We start from the raw sequence: 21064 nt of genomic DNA, 5'->3' as shown, positions 1-21064 counted from the left end.
AATATTTATTCAATTGCATTTACATGTATGGAGTATAAAAAGGAAGACAATGTTAATTTGGTTTTAGAGAGGTGCTGTGATTTGTTAAAAGCTATTGATATGACTATGTTCTGCCCAAAAAATTTGGTTTTAGAGAGGTGTTGTGATTTTGTTAAAGGTATTGACCAAAAAAATTGTTCTGCCCAAAAAAAATAAAAGAGCGCGGGGCGGGATGGATCCACGGACATTGTTCTTTTTAAATCTAAAAAATTATAAATTTTTATTTTAATGCCCGCGCTTGCAAACACTTGGAAAAAAAACAGGTCAGAGAGAAACACATATTAAAATGTGCATGTCTATAACTTTGCCCCACTCCATTTCTTAAATTTTATTTCTTTTCCATTACTATAGTTTTATGTGTATATTACACGTATTTCTAAGACATGTGACACATATTTATTATTTATTTATTTTTATGCACATAAAACTATAGTAATGGACTCTCCATTTATTTTTAGAAAATGGAGTGATTCCTAACGGAAAAAAATGCAGATAAAATAGACGAGTTGAGATCCTCTCCATTTCTTTAAAGAAATGGAGAGAGAGCCATTATTAAAGTTTTTATGTATACAAATTCAAATATGTAAAATATGTGTCATATTTTTCAATAATATAAATGTTTTATACTCCCAAACCTTAGTAATGGCACTCTCCATTTCTTTGAAGAAATGGAGAGGATCTCAACTCAAAATAGACATACTTGATAAGTTGGACCCGTTTTATCACCTTTGCATTTAAGATTTATTTAAAAAACTTTGAACAAATTATAGTGACTACGTATTATCGTCATATTTAATTTCCATTAAAATGTTGAAAATTTTATGATTTTTGAGTTATTGTCATATTTAATTTCAATTAAAATATTAAAAGATATACTATTTAATTATGATATGAAATGATTCGTTAAGTTTGAATCTTACAAAATTAATAAAAGAATGGAAAAAATTACATTAATTTAAGATTTTAATATTAATATTAATTTTAACAAAAGAGTTGTAGAGGTATCCATCTAATCAAAATCTTTAAATTTATTAAATTATATTAATATCTTAAGAAACAATTTATTTTGGCAGAATATATATCTCTCATTAATTGATAGTATAAGAATAATGTATATTCTATTTTCCCTTTTAACAGAATAAAAAATTATATCTAAAAATAAAATATATATAAAAAATCCAATCCAATTATAGTATAAACAATGAACAATTTGAATGAAAATATTTTCCCTTTTTACCAATTTAAGCTTCTTTGAGCGGTTCCTTTTGCCCTATAATCTCTTTCAAAGAAAAAACAAAAACTTCATATTCTAAACACTTTGTGGCATTTCCACAAACACCTCATCTCCATCATCCATGGAAGCTCTTACCTCACTTCACCACCGTCACCAACCTCTATATTCCTCCATCTACCCTTCTCTATCATCATCAACCACCTCTTCACTCTTTCTCTCACAATCCTCACCATCATCCTCTTCCATCAGAGCTTCATCGCCTTCCTCTGACTCCCTTCAAATTCTTCAACACCCAGAACCCAAAACCCCTCAATTCCCCAACCCTCTTCTACAAATTCCAAATCTTGACCCTCCTCTTCATGAATCAGAATCCAAATCTCAATTTTTCAACCCTAATTGTAATTTTCCAAACGTTCCCAATCAAGATCCTGAACCTAAATCCCCTCAATTTCTTAACCCTATTCGTAAATTTCCCTCTTTTGTGACAGTTACTGCAGCTGCATCAGCTTTTCTCTTTCTGGGTTGTTGTCAAAACGGGTTTAACAAACCAATTACACCACTTTCCTCAGTTGTTTCCATTGAGGAAAAAAGCGATTTTGAGGAATTTTCTGAGAGTAAACCAGATAATGTTCATGTTCAATCTGTTTTACATTTGAAACTGAAGGAGAAAGTCCGCGTTGTGCATAGTTTCAAGAAAGTCAAAACTGATGATGATGAGGCATGGCAAGTGTTGAGAGGAGAGGTTTATAGCTGCAGTGAGAATTTGGAGTTGATCAAGGTTGGATTTGAAGAAATATTAGAGAAAGACATGGATTGTAACAAGGTTCATCAAAATCGGGTTCTCGAGTATCTTGAAATGATTGATCAATGTAGTAGCTTGTTGAAGGGTATTAAGGTTTCTATGGATAGATGTGAGAGGGAAGATGGAGATATAAATCGGTACCTGAGATTCTTCGGCAAGGTTGTCGATCAAATTAGGGTCTTGGAAGGAGACATGGTTGGTGCTTTGAAGTATTTTAAGCAGCTTGAACAAGGAAATTTGAATTGATGTGTATTTGATAATCACCAAAGAAGATATTTTTGAGGTTTTCAATCAGTTTCAACCTTCAACTATTACTTTTACTACTTTTGTTATATGATGTGTTAGTTTTAAAATAGTGGTTTTTTAAGATATGAAGCACATGTATATAATTAGGTGCTGAACATTTAGTTATGAGAAGCATAGAATCTTTGTTGCTGTATTATATGGTATGCATTATTTCATGTCTTTTGAGATTGCTTACTCGTATGAGATGTTGATCTACGCGTACTTTGGAGGTTTCTCAAAGTTGATTTATTTTTACGATTTTTGTACTCATTTTGGGAAGTATGGAAAGCACATTATTCTTGAGTTTGGTCAGAAGTTCTTTTGATGAATGAATTTTAATATCCATAAGAGAAACTATTAAGAAAGATCTCGAGATTAATGAATTGGATAGAAACATATGGCATAATTATGTAGCCGACTCCATTTAGCGAAAAAAGATTCGATTATTGTTGTATTTGATGAATGAAATGTATTCCTTGCACAAGATTTTGATGACTGCAATGATGCAAATTTCTGCAATAAAGAAGTCATGTGTTTCTCTAGTTTTGAACACAATCTCCGCGAAACGAAGTTGGGAAATCTTAAGCTAGAATCAATTTGGATGAAGGGAAAATGTACCTTTAAGGTGAGAGGGGAATGGGTGAGTGAGAGTAACATATACCTTACAAACACAGTACATTTTTTTAGCACTGAGAATTACAGCATTTGAAATTTGTTCATACAACATGGCGTTTAAGGATTTATACCTAGTTGGAAAGTTGTTTAACAGAATTTCAAAGTTGTGAAGAAACATAGTATACTGTGTTGATTGATGAAGACATTCAATTACATGTAGTAATACTATTACTGCAGGAAGTCCTGCTATTTATCTACCGAGTGTTGTTTGGACAGATGCAAATTCTAAGCTCAGTACGTGTGTGTGTGTTTGATTCTGCGGTGAAATACAATTCTCACTTAAATTGCAAATGGTGCCAGACTGTATACATACAAATAACTTTGACAATATTACTTATAGTTTTGAAATCTAAGAGTTCAAGTCAAGTTATCTCCATAGGTTTAATTTATATTTAGGAAAATCCTGTTGTTGATTAAGGTTAAGACTTTAAGTCTTCTTACACTTGTTTCACCCATAATAAATCACCGGTTCCTTGTGTCATGTTCTAAATTAGGGTTTAGCTTTTGATCGAGCAACTACACTTAACTACACTTTGTTTATTACTCCTCCAAGCAACTAGGTTCCCACATACTAAGGTACAATAGTCTGAAGTAGATCTTCCATCATTCATTGAACCTGCAAAGTCAACATCAATATAAGCTTTGATAGTCTTCCACCTCTTTAAACAAGAACCCTTTTCATATAGTGATTTTGAGATATTGTAGAACACATCCTACAACTTGCTAGTGCCTCATCATGCATAAATTGGTTTACCAAACTAATGGTATTTGCCAAAATTTGACCTAGTATGTGTCAAGTAAATCATCTTTCTCACTAATCTCTAATAATGACCCTTGTCAACTTTGGTATTTTCCTCCTCTGAGGTTTGTCCTTTGATTTTGCTCAATGAGAACACTTGTTAATTTGCATCTAAGTTTCACTGTTCTCTACAAAAGATCAAACATATATTTTCGCTGAGAGATAAAAATGTCTTGTTTCGAGTAAATAACTTCAATTCCTAATAAATACTTGAGTTGTCCGAGGTCTCTCATTTTAAACTCTAGAGTTAATTTCTTTCAAAGGAAATTATTGTAGTTGGTTCTTCTTCTTCTTTGATAAAGTTGCTAGAGATTCTTCTAGGTTTGAGCTTATCCCTTCATCTTTTATCAATTGAATCAACTCATTTAGTTTCTCGACGATTTGTTCCTTCTTGGATTTTTTTTCTAAAACTTATAAACATTCTTATCTTTTGATTTAATGATTGAATCAGGTTTCTAATTTCAATTCTTAACTCTTAGATATTTGTTTGCGACAAAAGTTCTAACATTGCTTCCAAGATTTCTAAAGGTTGAACACCATATGTTAAAGTAACATTCAGAATAATCTGATGTTTCGCCTCGTGTGTTCATTCCCATTTGTTTGATACTTCATAGATCATTTCCAGAGCGTCCCACCTTTCGTTGGTTAAATTATAATTAAAGACATAGAGAAATTGATTTTTATTTAAAGACATAATTAAAAAAAATTTGCTTCGAAATCAATTTTGAACTTTCTCTTGTCTTTTACGGTCCAAAATAAATCTAGTTTATCTACTACTTCATCATTAACATATTAAATAGGGATAAACGAACAATTATTTAGTGTTCTCCACAATTCAAGATCAAGACTTTGAATGAAAGTTTTAAATTATAATTAAAGACATAGAGAAATTGATTTTTATTTAAAGACATAATTAAAAAAAATTTGCTTCGAAATCAATTTTGAACTTTCTCTTGTCTTTTACGGTCCAAAATAAATCTAGTTTATCTACTACTTCATCATTAACATATTAAATAGGGATAAACGAACAATTATTTAGTGTTCTCCACAATTCAAGATCAAGACTTTGAATGAAAGTTTTAAATCTAGCTTTACAAAATTCAAACCTATCACAACTAAACGGTGGAGGTGTATTTAGGGAAGTCCTCAAGTTAAAAAAAAAAGTGTTGGAAGTCATCTTCCTCCTGAGATGATTAGTGTTAGACTTTGATAACACTTGTCAAACATGTGATAGTTTCCAAGTATTTTTACTAACAAGTATAATTATTTGAAATTATAGGTCTTTAGAGTCAAGACACCAAGAGACAAGACACCAAAATACCAAGTTACAATTATGTGATGTTATGTAATGTGTAAATCTAGATTGTTTGTTTTGATAAATTGTAAGATGTTTGCTATGGTACAATTGAATATGATGCAATTATGTGATATTATGAATATGATACAATTAATATTTTATTCAAATAACTTTATCATAAATGTGAGTTTTATTTTCCGCTCTGATATGGTGAATAGTAATACAGGTTAACAAAATGAGATTAATTATAAAATAGCTGGGAATCAAACCCATGACCATTAAATTTATCATGACGGTCTTTTGAAAACCGTTGTGATAGGGAACACGCTTTCCGGTTTATAACAACGGCTATTGGGACGTAATTGTAAGCATCATATATTCAACGACACTCTACATAACAACGTCTGGGCCCGCGTTATTATATATATTTCTCAACCGTTGTTAATTGGGTTTTCTATAGTAATGAGCCTATCTCGAGAACTTCAAGCGCCCCTATAAGAGAAACTTTTTCACTTATACCGATTCAAAGAAAAAATAAAAACAGCAATAAAGATTTCGACACCCTAATTCCACAAGTTTGCAATACCATACAAAAATAAAATATATTAAAAACTAGAGAATATTGATAAACAATCATTTATAAATTGTCAAAATTTTCCAATATTTGGAATATCAATAAAGAAGAGAAGCAATCTATAGAGAAAATGTCCAAGACAAATTAATACATCCATCTCTAATATTAATTTGACATTGTTTTAAAATAGCCATATAAATATATCCTCATAGGTAGAAATCCAAACTAATGAATCATTGAGATAATAATAATCTCAAATACTCATCCACATGGAAGAAGAAGAAGAAGAAGAAAAAAGTCATTGTTTTCATCATTTCATGTCTATTATATCATCAACAACATCTCTCTCATTCACTTGTAGAATTTTCTCAACAACTTCTTTCAAATCACATCTTTTCTCAATATCTTCTTCACAACAAGTCAATGCAATTCTCAAAAGCTTATCCATCTCACCCTCACCATTCTCTGTGTCACTCATTTCTTTATCAAACACTGAACTATTCCATTCCTCAGGCACTACTGAATACACCCAATTTGCTAAACTCACCTCACTTCCTTTACCTTGTTGTAAAAATGTAGCTGGAAATTTACCAGTTAGTATCTCTAGTATTAATATTCCAAGAGACCAAACATCACTTTTCTTTGTGATTCTACCATGTTGTAGATATTCTGGTGATTTGTATATTACCATTATGTCTTTGGCCATTTCTTGGTTTGTGACTGGTACTAGTCCATAGTCTGTGAGGAGTGGTTCGAATGTTTCGGATAGAAGGACATTTGAGGATTTGAGATTTCCATGAGGTGCAATTAGGCTTGGCATGTCTTTGTAGAGATGCTCAAGACCTCTTGCTATTCCTTTCACTATTTTCAACCTTGTTGGCCAATCAAGGCTTGGTTCTCCTAGAGCTTGATGTCCTAAAACACAAAAGGTAACATAAGTAAACAATATAAGTGAACAAAATACGCACGCGACTATTGAGCTAGGGTTTTAAAAATCAGACTGGACCGATCAGTTCAACTAGTTTTGAACAGAGAGTTAGCTTGTTGGTCGGTTGATTTTAAGAATCTATATCTCTTGATTTAACTAGTTGAACTGATCGGTTCAGTATAGTTTTTAAAACATTGATAGTATATGCGTTATTTATGCATAAATAATTCAAACTCAGATAGTTCTGATCGATTAGCCCTTTAAAAATTAGAAATGAGTTTCTACGTATATAAGACATACCGTGAAGGCGAACCGCTAGACTTCCATTTTGAACAAAATCAGTAACCAAAAGCTTCTCTTCTTTTCTATAATAGTAAGCAACAAGAGGAATCAAGTTAGGACTATTGAGCCTTCCAATCCTTCTCATGTGCTCTTGAAACTCTTCCTTCCCTACATTATTCATTTGTTTAAACCTCTTCACCACTATTTTTGGTCCATTCACCAATGAAGCTTTATAAGAAGAACTATAACAACCACTTCCCAAAATCTCAGCAGAAGCTCTCAACAACTCTTGCAAATCAAACCTCTCTCTGTCGTCTCTTATAAACGACAACTTCATCTGATCGCCTTTTTTACTATGGGTCGAACCCGTCGATCTTGTTGATCTTATACTGTCGCTACCAGGATCTTTACGTCCTATTTTGTTGTTATGGTGGCCTGAAGGCGGATTCTCGAGAATTGATGATTGCTCGCGGTTTCTTCGCCGATGAAGGATGAAAAACACCGTGACTCCAATCACAATCAACGCAACGCAAACAACCACAGCCACCATACATATACTTGCGAATGATGGCTTCTTTGAAGGACATGCAGCTAATGGTGCTCCGCACAATTCTTCATTCCCTGCTCATCATTTCATAACATAAACATTTATATCATATAATGCATAAACGATACAAGAACGTGTCAGGACCGTCTTTGAGGGTGTGCGAGATGGTTTATATCACTTGGCCTCAAATTTTCCACGGGCCTCAATCATGATAGGTTTGTCACAGTTTAACCATGGTTAAATAGAGCCTCTAGTTGTTTTGTCTCAGTTGAACCGTGACTAACCTAAACAGGGTCTTTAAAAACTTAAGACGGTCCTGATGTGTGTGAGCATACGCGCGAGAGTATATTAATTAGATTATGAGAATTGAAACTCACCTGCGAAGGAAGAAGCATGGATTTTACTAAGTGTGATTGGGATTGGACCTTGCAACTGATTATTAGCTACATTGAATGATTTCAATCTGGATTGCTTAAGATGAGGAAGAGGACCGATGAATTTGTTTCCATCCAATCTCAATTCCATAAGCTTTGGCAACATAACAATAGAAGGTGGAATAGGACCTGTAAACTGATTATTTGACAGATGAATTTTCTTCAACCACTGCATACCTACAAAGGCATCAGCAGGAATATCTCCCGAAAATTTGTTATTCGAAAGAAAAATCGATTTAAGACCGGTGAGTTTGTTAATCTCAGGCCAAGCACCATCAAATTCATTATTCATGAAACTAATAGTTCTAAGATATGGTAACTCCTTAAGAGAATCGACATCAATGAACCCTTTTAACCCCATATTCTCAAGTTTCAGTCCCCAAACTTTTCCTTGGTAACAACGAACGCCGCGCCAATTGGAGTTATCGCCGTTACAAGGAGATGTCGTTGTGTTCCATGATGTCAATATATTTGGATCTTTCTCTAGATCGTCCTTTACCTTGAGGAGCAAGTCAGAGTCAGAAGCAGCATAAGAAGATGAAACAACACATGACAAGAAAACCAATGTGATGAATATGGTTCTGTTTGGAATAGCAGTGATTAGTTCTGCCATAGTGAATAAGGGTAGATGACACACACGCGCTACGGGCGGCGTGTGCGCCCCCAGAAAGAGTTTGAATCTCAATAGAGATAAAAGGATAAGAGGAGCTACCAGGGGTGAAGAAGGATATGGTTGGAGGGAAGAAAAGTTTAGAAGGCATTGGAACAAGAGAGAGAAGGAAGAAGAAAAGGAAAGCTAAGAATAGAAGACAGAGAAAAGTTTAGATGGCATTGAAACAATGGGTAGAATTGTTCGGACAGCCTTTAAATTGAAACAAGACAACACTTTTTGTTTCCTATTTTTAAGGTTTCTGTTCTGCTAACAAGTAATGATAAGTATATATTTTTGTTTTAAATGTTATTATTCTTAAAAACATTATGTCTTTCAAATATTAGTTTATGTTTAATTTTAATCTTTTATGTTTAATAAAAAGTATTTTAGTTCATGTAAAAAATAAAATGTATTAAAAAGACTAATTTTTTTTGGAATAAAAGGGACTAATTTTTTAAAATTAAAATAATAAACATCATCATTTTAAAATATCCAAATCTATGTTTTTTCATAAACATGATTAAAGTCCTAAAGATGAAATGGAACACTTGATTATTATCAAGAGAAATAGGAATATGCACTGACAGTGTAAAATATTTTTACACTGTCAACCAATCACAACCATGTATCCAATTAAAACACAATTTTAATTTAAAAAAACTAATATGACATGGCAACTGTAATGATTTTGATTGGATGTATGTGTAAAGTTTGTTTACACTGTCAGTGCACTACCATTAAACTCTATTATCAAAGGGTAAACACAGTATCAAAAACATCCAAACAACATTATGAAATTAATTTTATGATTAACATTATAAAATTTGTTTTCATGTGCTTCCTATCAAATACATATTTTAGAAACTAACTTAAAAAATTGGAATTATAGAATAATTTGCATGTATACAAAAAAAAAAATACAATATCTGTAGACTCATTTAATATTGACCCTTAAGAGTCATTTAAAAAATGAACTTTTCATTTAAATAAACTTTTCTACAGCTTCTTAACAAAGCTCTAGTCTTTCAGAATGAAGCATTTTTCTTTGTCAAATTCTGCATACCCTACATCAACTAGACATAGGCCATCGGGGGGTGCTGGAGGAGCGGTGGCGCGCCTACATGTGGCATCCATAAGCTTTAGCAAGGCATCATCTTCAGCACCAGCTGCAGCTTCCCTAATTGTCGTTGCCACAAGAACTCTAACCATCTGCAAAAATGTGATTAGCCTCAGCCGAGTCAATATGTGATTAACCTTTCAATAAAAATTTTGCTTTACTTTTCATGTTTATATGAACAAAGTTCATGGAGAAGCCAAAACCTTTCAGCGAATATGGTTCCCACCGGGGAAATAAAAAACATACAACGATTACCTTGCGTAAAAAGCGATTAGCGACCAACTCAATGCACATAACCCTCGTTTCTTCTCCATTCTCCTAGAAATGAAACATGAATAAGCTTCTCTTCAACAACAAAGATGACTCAAAGCACAACTAGATAGTATTAATTAAATTCTTATTGTAATTCTGAAGGACAAGACTGAAAAATGTCTTGGAAGATGTGATAAATTAAAAAATATACTGGCATAAGAATCCGTATAGCTTTTGAATAGTACAAACCCGATACAAGGGTTTCCTGGCATAGTTAAATATTTTACAGGAAAAACACTAAAAAGACATTCTTGTCAAGGTTATATAGATGAAGAGAAGGAAGCCAAGGGCATATAAGTCATTTAACTACAAATATTATGGACACGTGAAATCTGTTAATATTGAAACCCATGGACAAAAAGCAGAATTTGCATGTTTTCTTGTGTCCTCCACTCAGAAAGACGTGGTTAAAGTCATATTTGGATGCATCAAACAAGTTTGGTAGGAAGGCTAATTGGCAGCCAACAATGTCAAGCTCAATCCATTTCAATGCAGATTGGACTAAATGGTCAAGATTTGTAATGGAAATAATACGACAGAACCTTCATCTCGTTGACAAGATTCCATTATTTACTACTGAAGGAGACATGAAAACACTAGTAGTACCATATATCTTAAAGGCTAGCTGAAGAACCCAATGATAGGCTGAAAACTAGCAAAATCACTAAGCCCTAATGTATGATTCAGAAATTTTTCTCTAGTCTTTTTCTAACATTTCTAACAAATAATATCTCTGAAGATTCTTTCCATGCAAAAAATAACTTAAACCAAGTGTACGTACAAAAGTCGTGACTAATGTCAAGTGGCATTAACAGATTTTGTTTTCAATTAAATTTCATGTTTGCTACTATTTTCCATTCTCCTTTTTTCATTTTGCTGGATATAAACTATCATCTGCTATATCTTGACACTTTCACTTCCCAAAGTACCCAAATAAAAACAGTTTACACTTTACTGTGCAATGTGCATTATATTAAGGTTGAAGACCTTAAATTAAAAAGTCACTTACAGTTATAGGCAATCTGGCTTCCATAGCTCGAGCGTGGTGAACAAAACACTCTGTTGGTGGACCGCTGAAACATGATACCAGACATAAGCAAACTCAGTGAAGGTCAGTTCCCCTCTTAAAAGTACTGTCAGCACCAAGGAAATATGTTAGGTAGACTAGCTATTCCTTGAGTTTTGCCAAACAAAAAATTATCATTTAAATGATAGACCTCATTCACCGAAAAATAATGTATACACCATATAATTTAAGATTAGATTCTAAATAATAGTCGCACAAGCAATAAAATTTGCTATCTTTCCCAAAAGGATCATGAGAAAGTATTTATAATGTGCACCAGAAAGTTAGAAATTCAAGTTTTAAGTTCTTACTCATTTCTTGAAGCTTTCGTATCACGAGCAAACATCTTGTAGGACAGCAATTTTCCTTCTAATTTTTGCAAAAGCCGGTTTACCTTACTTACACTGAACACAAAAGATTTATTTTCATCTCCTAACTCATCCTTGCTGACAGAATCACAAATTTCATTATATATAAGACTGTCACAGGACTCCTCATTGCCGCCGTTTTGGTCCTTATCCCATCCATCGGTGAGTGGGAAAATATATAGGTAACGCCTCCATTTGGCAGAAAAGTTTGGATGAAAGGCACGCGATACCTACAATATTTCACACTATGATTGTTATAAAATTTATGTGAGACCAGCAAACCATTTTTTTAGTTTTTTTTCTTTGTACTCATGGCAACTGATAATTGTATTAAACATTAGCTTCACGGTGCATATTACTTACAAAGATATTACCTCCTGTACAGACACAACCCTTAACTTTCCTGGTGCCGCATCATTTATTGCATCTTCAATTTCTCTTGGCTTAATATCCTTCTTCCAAGTGTCTGTGCATGAGAAACCCTGGATTAGGGAGAAACGTCCAATCAAATCCGACAGAGTGTGAAAAAAGAACCCACTCGCCTATACCTTTGTTAGTTGGTTAGTCATATTTCAATATTCGGCTTTTCATCATACAGAATTCTCTCTTTTCAGATTTCAGCTTTCATCACTTTCATTTATTTTCTCTCTTTCTCAACCTCGATGCTCATTTATCCCTATCAATTTAACTATCAAATTAAGTTAAATTTACTAAATATAATTGTTGTTGTTGTTGTACTAAATATAATTGTTAATGATATACATAACAAATGGTTGTGGAATGCTAAACATCTTTGTCATAAAACAGTTTATAAGAGAGATTTCGGGGCTCCTGTTTTGTCTTCTTTTATATTAAGTATGTAGCCATTCATTTATATGAAGGTTTGGAAATTGCAAAAGCAATAATAAGAATAGGGAAACAGCTTACAGAAAGAACAAACTTGTTGAAGGGCTGTCACTCCTTTGTCTGTTCGACCAGCAACAGCAGCACAGCCTTCAATAGGAAGACCTTTGTCCTTGAGCAGTTGAATTTTATTTTCATCAACAAATTTACCAAGTGCCGCTTCTACTATGCTGTATCAAGAAATTTGTGCAAGAGCAAGAAGCAGAATGAAAATCCAATAAAAAGAAACTAATTTAAACATACTTATTTGTTTTGTTATAGCAATCAAATAAATGGAAGGCATGTTCGCTACAGAAGGAGTGCATGAAGCAGCAAAGAGAGAGACGGAGAAACAGCTGTACCATGTTATGGACTAGTGTATCGTGGTTTTGTCGAATACATTTATATATGCAACTAAGAGCTTAACTAATAAACGTTAGAATTTTTTTATAGATCACAAAAGGAGAAAGTTGGTTTGTAAAGCATGTTACATGTTATATGACCCAAACCAAAACATACTGATTTCTTAAATCTGTAACCGCAACATCAAAAAAGAAGTTCAAAGAGCTACTGGTAATAGTTGTGGACAATAACCACTGCTTGTTAATGTATGCAGTTTGTAGTATGTTCAAGAGAATAATGCCCACATATTTTTGCAAGAAAACAACTTGCCTTTGGACAGTATTCAAATTTGGCTGCTTTTGCCACCCATCAAAAGAACCCCCGTGATACGAAAGAACAATTTTGAAATTGAACCTTGCCCACTTCCCACTGCGATCTTTGGATAAACCACTTTCCAACTCAACCTCATCAAAAACTACTGGAACTCCAGAATCGTCGAGATTAGGAAGGGTCTGTTAAGAGAGTTAAGAATTAAAAATGATAAACATACTAGAACTTGAAGGCATGCACAATTTTTTCAACTATATTTAAAATCATTATTAGGGTTTTAAGCATCGTAAAGCAGGAAATTATGAGAGTTGCATTGCATGGAAGTCAGTGAAATATGAAATTAGGGTTGCTGACCTTAGATTGAAATAGAAGGGGAAAAGAGAAGTTTCCACGAACAGTATTCAAGTAAAAATCATTGACTCGTTGCCAAGGTCTTGCGTACATGAATTCGAAGCTCTCTCTGAAACAAAACACTGAATTCAATTGAAAATGAAGATATATAATTGTGAAATAGTATGAAAGAAACATGATACCTAGCGTTCCATCTAGCGTATTTGGAAGGATCGGTGTGGTTGTAATGCACGTGATTTCGAACAGTTTCGGTTTGGTTGTTATTGTCCATGGAATTGGAAGAATGGAAAAATAACCGGCGCCGCCGTGAGTGGAGGTTTGAAATCGGCGAAAGGGGAATGTGTGTGAAAGAACCAATGAATGTGCGTTTCGCAATAGGCATACAGATACAGTGTGTTGAAAATTAAATATTGAAATGGAGGCAGTGTGTCACTGCTCTTGGAGCAACCAATCCAATCCAAGCTCAAAGCTACTTCGCGGCCTAAAATCAAACGCTCGTTTAAAAATGGTCTATTGTATTTTATAAATAGTAGAATCGAATATTTACAAAAATAATAAATACACCCTTTTTTATATAAAAAACAAAAAATCGATTTAGAATCAGAAATGATTAATGAAATGATGATGTAGTGTCTTATTGGTGAATTTGTGCTGCTGTTGTGGTTGGGGTGGATAATGGAGTTTCCTACAAGGTTAATCAACTCAATGTATAAGTTAAGGAGAGAATAAAGACTACTATAAATGAAATGAATTTGAATATTTGAGATGGTATGTTCTTTTTCTTTACTCCATCCGTTTTTTATTATAAATCGTTTTGGAAAAAAATTGTATTTAAATTAAGTCGTTTTACAATTTTAATGAATGATTAATGATACTTTTCTATTATATCCTTAAATATTTATTATTTTCTCTTTTTTCAATTATGTAAATTTATCTTCCACAAATCATTAATGAAGGATAATTTTGTAAAAACCTTCATAATTTCTCATTTTCATACAATAATTATTTTTTTTTTTAACATGTGTGAAAAGTCCAAAACGACTTATATTAAAAAACGGAGGTAGTATATAGCAAGGGAGATTAAAATTGTTTGTTTGAGGTGAGGCGCATTGAGCGAGTAGTTGTTGGGTCTAATTAGACGATGATAAATGTGTTTAAAGGGCGGAATTACATGTTCTCTGATGAATGAGAGATCATTTAATTCACACTATTTACTGCTTGATGGTGCTCTTGGGCCTTTCACTTTAGGCCGATACATAATAGTTGCTTCAAAATATATGTTTCAGCTTTGTAGGACGAGGGTTTGTTGCGTATGCCCTGAAGTCTTCTGATTGGCTAAACTAGACGAAGACCCTTGAAGGAACGTCACTCTTGTTGAGAACATACTTACTGAAAATTTTTCTTGTGAATTTCTGATACGTGTCCCTACAATAGTCAGTAATGATATATATATATATATATATATATATATATATATATATATATATATATATATAACCTTATGATACTTAAGTGCTTCGAACAACTCGTGGGAAATATAAATCATTGATGATGTGGTTTTAGCTTCCCTGTATTGTGGATTGTACGGTCCCTTGTGGCTTACGATGCATATAAAGAGTTCCCAAAGTATTGTTTTTTCTTTTTTGTCATTTGCAAACTACATAAACTCTTCTTCTTTTTGTGCCATCAGCCTCTCTTTTTCTTTCAAGCTCTTTTACACTTATTTTCTTATTAGGCACATATGCAATGTATTGTCTGGTGGTACTTCTCTCATAAAGGCGACCAACTCATTTCCTTTAAAGTAAGGTCTTTGTTTTTATTCTACTTTTGCGCCCTTTATTATTAGGGTTTCTTAAGGGTATGGTTTTGGGGTTTCGAATGTTCAAACTTTTGATATTGGCATGTTTGAACGAAGCGTTGGATATCTACCCTTGAATGTGTATAACTTCATTTCTTCATATTTGTCTTTTCTATGTTGACAATATCATTTAGAATGGAGATTCCATCTATTATATCTTGTAAGGCATGGTGGGACAAATCGTTAGCATGGGTGGATCAGGAGACTCTAGATGTCGCCTCTACTTCCATCCTTGAGGGTGGCTTAGATCATGCCTTCACTAAGGTGGGACCTTCATCTAACTGAGAGCACTTGTTCCCGATGAAGATAAGAGGGTTTGTAGCAAGTATGACAGATGTGTAATTCCTCTTCACGAGTGTTTGTTTTCTTTTATATGTTGTATTCTATTTTTTAATAACTTTGAGGTTGGTGTTCTTAACCATATATTAATTTCTCCTTCGCAGTTACACGTGGTGAATTGGGCTTACGGCGAAGTCTTTTAATACTGGTGTGAATAAAAGAAAAGTGTGCCAACATTGACATTCTTTTTCCATATTTTCAAAGCTCAAGGTAGCTCGACTGCATCAGCAAAATGTCATTACTTGATATCTCTTCGGTAGTGCACTAGGATGTTTGATGTTTATTCAGATAGTGTGAAGCACTTCAAGGATCGATTTTTCCTTATCAAGATCGTATGACAAAGATAACATCATGATCTTTCAACATCTATCTACGAGATTACTTGTCCAACTCGAGGCACACTTAGGTCCACATACACATTCTTTAAGCCCTAAAACTTATTATTCACAGACTATCATTAATTTATATGAACGTTTGCAAATACACGGTTCCTTTTAATGAGTAATTGTGATCCTCAATCACTCAACCATCTCTCATACAACCAATCTAGATTATTTTTTAGATAAAAAGCAAAGCAAATTAAGAGCACAAATAAATTGTAATTGTTGAGAAAAATCAGATATTTGAATTTAACTTTGTTAACATTTGTGAACTAATGTGATAATTTTAGTTACTAATCTAGTTATAATATCAAACTAAGAGAAAATAAAGAAGAAATTAGAATTATAACACTTATGTCTTTCAAAGTAAATTGGTGTGTATTATTTATATGAACTAAAGGGGGGGGGGGGGGGGGGGTATTTATACTAGTAGAAATATTACTATTACACTAACTAAATATTTTATATTAATATTCTATCTTTGACAAATTATACATTACCAATAATTTGTCATTACTATTTAAAGTTTGACAATTTAGATAGATATTTTTGAATAAAAATAATAATAATTTTCTTAATTATTATAACACTCCCCTTTGAAATATCTATCACGGTGCTCCATTGGAGTCTTGTTGACGAGAATCTTATGGGAAAATAAGTTACCTCGTTAAAAACCTTATTAGGAAAAACCCTTCGGGGATGAAAACCTTAATAAGGGAAAAAGAGCACGACATTATGCTCCCCCTCAATATAACACATTTGGTTTTTCTTTAAAGATATCAAATGTGACGCATTCCAATATTTTGTACATGTTTCTTGAAAACAAATGTAGGAATTGCCTTCGTGAAGAGATCTACCACATTATCATCGGAATGAATATATTGAATATCAACCTCTTTATTTCTTTTGAGTTCATGTGTGAATGAGAAAAACTTGGGAGGAATATGTTTGGTCTTTCACTTTTTATGTAATATTCTTTCATCTGAGTAACACATGCAACGTTTTCTTCATACATAATTGTCAGAATATTATCAATTGGTAAATAAGACGTTCCTTGGATATGTCGAGTTACCGATCATAACCATATACACTCTTTGCTTGCTTCATGAAGGACAATTACTTCAGCATGATTTGTAGAAGTTGCTACTAGTGTTTGCTTTTGTGATCTCCATGATATTGTAGTGTTACCATATGTAAATATATATCCAGTTTGTGATTTAGCATTATGTGGATCTAACAAATACCCTGCATCTGCATAACTAAGCAAAACTGGTTTTATATTGTTAGAATAAAACAAATCAAGATCAGATGTACCTCGAAGATATCCAAATATATGTTTTATTCCTTTCTAGTGTCTCTTTGTAGGACATGTATTGAATCTTGCTAGTAAATTGAATGTAAAAGCTATATTAGGTCTTGTATAGTTGGCAAGGTACATGGGTGTCCAATGGCACTGAGGTAAGGTACTTCGAAGCCAATATCTTCTTCATTATATTAATTAGGTATAAATAAATCATTATCAATATTAAGTGTTCTATCCATCACTGGAGTACTCAAAGGGGTTGCTTTGTCCATGTTAAGCCTTTTCAGTACCCTTTCTGTATAATTTGATTGATGTACCAATATACCATTTTTAGTATACTCGATTTGTAACCCAAGGCAGAACCTGGTTTTTCCTAAATCTTTCATTTCAAATTCTTTCTTCAAGTAATCTCTTGCTTCTTTAATTTCTCTATTAGTCCAATGATATTTAAATCATCAACATAAACATCAATTATTGCAAAACCAACTATTGTTTTTCTTATAGAAACAGAAGGACAAATATGATTATTCTCATAGTCTTCTTTAAGTAAATATTCACTAAGGCTATTATACCACATGTGTCCGAATTATTTTAATCCATACAATGATCTTTGCAACATAATTGCATACATTTCTCTAGGTTTTGATGTCTCGGGCATGTTAAATCCTTCTAGGATTTTCATGTATATAACAATATCGAGATCATTCTTGTTTTCAGTTTCATTATCAATGATCTCATTATCATCATCTTGTACTTCTTCGAGAGAACTTTTTTCAATCGTGGAATTATTATTATCTAGTGTCTTTTAAAGATCACTTTCAATCAAATTCACCTTTTCTATTCCCTTTCTTTTTCGGCGATTTTTGTCTTTTTATCCCATAGGTCGGCCACACTTCAAGCGTGCCTTAGATGTACTCGCTACATTATTTTGATTCGAAATCTCAATCCTAGTTGGGATATTTATAGCTGGTAAATGTGACTTTGTTAGTCTTTTTAAATCAATAAATGATTTTGACAATTGATTTGCTAAATCTTGTAAGTGGATTACTTTCTTTATATTTTCTTCTCATGATCTATTATACGAGTCCAAATGAATTAAATGGGAGTACATACCATGTTATCTCATTTTCGAATTTTTTATTCTCTCCCCAAGTGTTGAAAATTTTGTTTCGTCAAAATGACAATCAACAAATCTTGCCTGAAAAACATCACCTGTTAAAGGTTTGAGATATTTAATAGTAGATGGTGATTCACACCCCACATATATTACTAACCACCTTTGAGGTCTCATCTTTGTTCTTTGTGGTGGAGATATTGGGACATATATTGAACAACCAAATATCTTTAAATGAGAGATATTTGGTTCCTTATCAATTGCAAGTTGATAAGGGGTATGTTTATGACCAGCACTTAGCCTTAGACGGATGATTGCTGCAACATGTAATATTGCATGACCCCAAATTGTAACCGGTAGTTTAATTCTCATTATTAATAGTCTAGCAATATATTGAAGACGTTTGATTAATGCCTCAACTAAACCATTTTATGTATGTACATGAGGAATAAGATGTTCAATAGTAATTCCAATTGACATGCAGTAATTATTTAATGATTGAGATGTAAATTCTCTGACAATGTCAAGTATAATTTTCTTTATAGTATAATTAGGAAATTGAGCTGTATGTTTAATTATTTTTGCAAGAAATTTTGAAAATGCCATATCATGACTTGACAATAAGCATACATATGACCATCTACTAGATACATCAACTAATATCATAAAATACTTGAATGATCCTAACGGTGGATGGATACGTCCATATATATCTCCTTGAATTCTTTCAAGAAATGCAGGTGATTCTATCTGAATCATGCCTGGTGAATGATTTGTTATTAGTTTGCCAAAAGAGCAAGTTTCACATGGTCTATCTTCTTTTGTAAGTTTTAAACTTTTCAATGGATGACCATGTGTACTTTCAACTATTTTACGCATCATTGTTGAACCAGGGTGACCTAAATGGTCATGCTATAAAGTCACGATTTTGGGATCTTCTTTTACTAATAAATTACATTCAATTTCATGTATATATGTATAATAAAATCTAGAAGGCAATTTTGGTAGTTTTTCAAAAGTTTTCTTCTTTCCCAAAGCATTAGAAGTAATATTAATGTATTTCATATTACCTTCAGTTACACTTTCAATATCATATCCTTGACGATATATGTCAATAAAACTCAACAAAATTATCTTTGATTTTGGTGAGTATAAGGCATTATTATTGACAAATTTTGTCCCATTTGGTAATATGAACATAACATTACCTATTCCTTATATCAAATTTGCAGGACCTGTGATATATATTTTTAAAATTGATAAACATGAAATTTTATATAATAATATAAATGACATTATATAAATATGTAGTGCGAGAATGGAGCGTGGTTGATAGTAAGATACTTGTGCTCACACTCATACTTGCTTATTTTAATGGGTGATTACCCGTGCCTGTACCCATACTCATTTTGCGAGTTTTTACCCTACCCGTTGAGGACATTTTTTGTGGGTACCTATAAGGTATAAGCCAAATTGCCATCCCAATTCGTGTGGGTAGATCCACTGTTCGGAATGCAAATGTCTTTGATACTTTCCATGTCTAGCCTTCTTAAAAATAGAAATAAGATTAAAGAGAGTGTAAATCAATAGGACATGTTCATCTAGGGGTGTACATGGGCCGGTTTGGGTTGGGTTTGGTCAAACCCAATACCTAATGCATATAAGACACTTGGATTTTAGTGAGGTAAAATAACCACCCGCTACATCAATTAACCGGTTTAGGCAAATTCATCAATTTTTGGGTTGGGTAGTGGATTGCCCAAATAATTTTTTTATTTTATTAATATTAAATGATTAAATGATGAGTATCATATTTTTTCATAAAAAATTATTCAGAATTTTTTATCTTCTTAAAAAAATTATACAACATATTTTTATTATTTCTTAGCATCATAAAATAATAAATGATACCATCAACTAATGAAAATCTTCATTAAATACTAACAACAAACTAAATTTGCATGACATAAAATCGTATTAACATCAAAATAACCAAAGAATAAAATATACAAAATTAGTTAAAACCATAGTTCACTAAAATAGTAAATATTCAAGAGAATAAAATTGTAACTATTAAGTTATTGTTCATCAGAATCATTTAAATTGTTAAAATAAATGTTTGATTAGTGGGTCAATGAGTTTTTTGGGTTGGGTCTGGTTTTACCCTAAACCCAAATTTTATAATGGGTTTTTTAGTTTTTAAACCCATATCCACCAAATTACCCGACCGAACCCATTTTTATGGATTTTTTGGGTTGATTTGACCGGATTTTGTGGGTTGACCCAACCCATGTACACCCCTATGTTCATCATTATATATAAAGCAAATATTACACAATGTACACACTTTTAAATAGATCCAAAGTGCAAATATAAAATAATATAATCACAACATACATTATTCAAATACATATTTTTAAATAGATACTTAAATTGCCTCACCTTCAACAAAATCAACAGTCTCAAAGTAGGTATTATCATTTATGGGTTCAATCTCATTAAAATTCACTTTTTTTTTCTTCCACGTATGCCATTTGTCTTTTACACAAATGTTCTAGCGTTCTACATACCTTAAACTCGTGGCTTTTCTTTCCGCATATGTAGCATACATCATCATAACTCCTCGAGGGACCTTCTTGAATATACTTACTCCTTCCTTGGGATTCCAATTATTTTGGTCATATCTGAGAGAACTATAATTATTCATATGACCCCGTCCACGTACTCTACCAAGAAAATAGTTTCGACCGTGAA

At 32.7% G+C, this 21064-nt stretch overlaps 3 protein-coding genes across 3 annotated transcripts; 1 reads left to right on the top strand and 2 right to left on the bottom strand.

Annotated features, from left to right (window-relative positions):
* Positions 1 to 1297: 1297 nt before the first annotated feature.
* Positions 1298 to 2517, top strand: LOC131603762 (uncharacterized). The gene has a single exon (XM_058876189.1). The coding sequence runs from the start codon at positions 1395 to 1397 to the stop codon at positions 2319 to 2321; it is 927 nt and encodes a 308-aa protein (XP_058732172.1). The 5' UTR covers positions 1298 to 1394; the 3' UTR covers positions 2322 to 2517.
* Positions 2518 to 5992: 3475 nt separating this feature from the next.
* LOC131608119 (pollen receptor-like kinase 1) lies at positions 5993 to 8656 on the bottom strand. Its single transcript, XM_058880048.1, has 3 exons — positions 7840 to 8656; positions 6934 to 7536; positions 5993 to 6620 (listed from the first exon to the last, which is right to left on the bottom strand). Exons 1-3 carry the CDS (start codon positions 8507 to 8509, stop codon positions 6016 to 6018), a joined length of 1878 nt encoding a protein of 625 aa, XP_058736031.1. The 5' UTR covers positions 8510 to 8656; the 3' UTR covers positions 5993 to 6015.
* A 659-nt stretch (positions 8657 to 9315) lies between these two features.
* On the bottom strand, positions 9316 to 13826 carry LOC131608118 (uncharacterized). The gene is made up of 9 exons (XM_058880047.1): positions 13499 to 13826; positions 13320 to 13425; positions 12966 to 13147; positions 12339 to 12484; positions 11786 to 11877; positions 11355 to 11641; positions 10987 to 11050; positions 9921 to 9983; positions 9316 to 9757 (listed from the first exon to the last, which is right to left on the bottom strand). The coding sequence occupies exons 1-9, from the start codon at positions 13696 to 13698 to the stop codon at positions 9566 to 9568; spliced, it is 1332 nt and encodes a 443-aa protein (XP_058736030.1). The 5' UTR covers positions 13699 to 13826; the 3' UTR covers positions 9316 to 9565.
* Positions 13827 to 21064: the final 7238 nt, after the last annotated feature.

The sequence above is a fragment of the Vicia villosa genome, linkage group LG5, assembly GCF_029867415.1.
Source record: "Vicia villosa cultivar HV-30 ecotype Madison, WI linkage group LG5, Vvil1.0, whole genome shotgun sequence".
In the NCBI taxonomy this organism is placed as follows: domain Eukaryota; kingdom Viridiplantae; phylum Streptophyta; class Magnoliopsida; order Fabales; family Fabaceae; genus Vicia; species Vicia villosa.
This window is presented reverse-complemented; position numbering and strand designations above follow the sequence as displayed.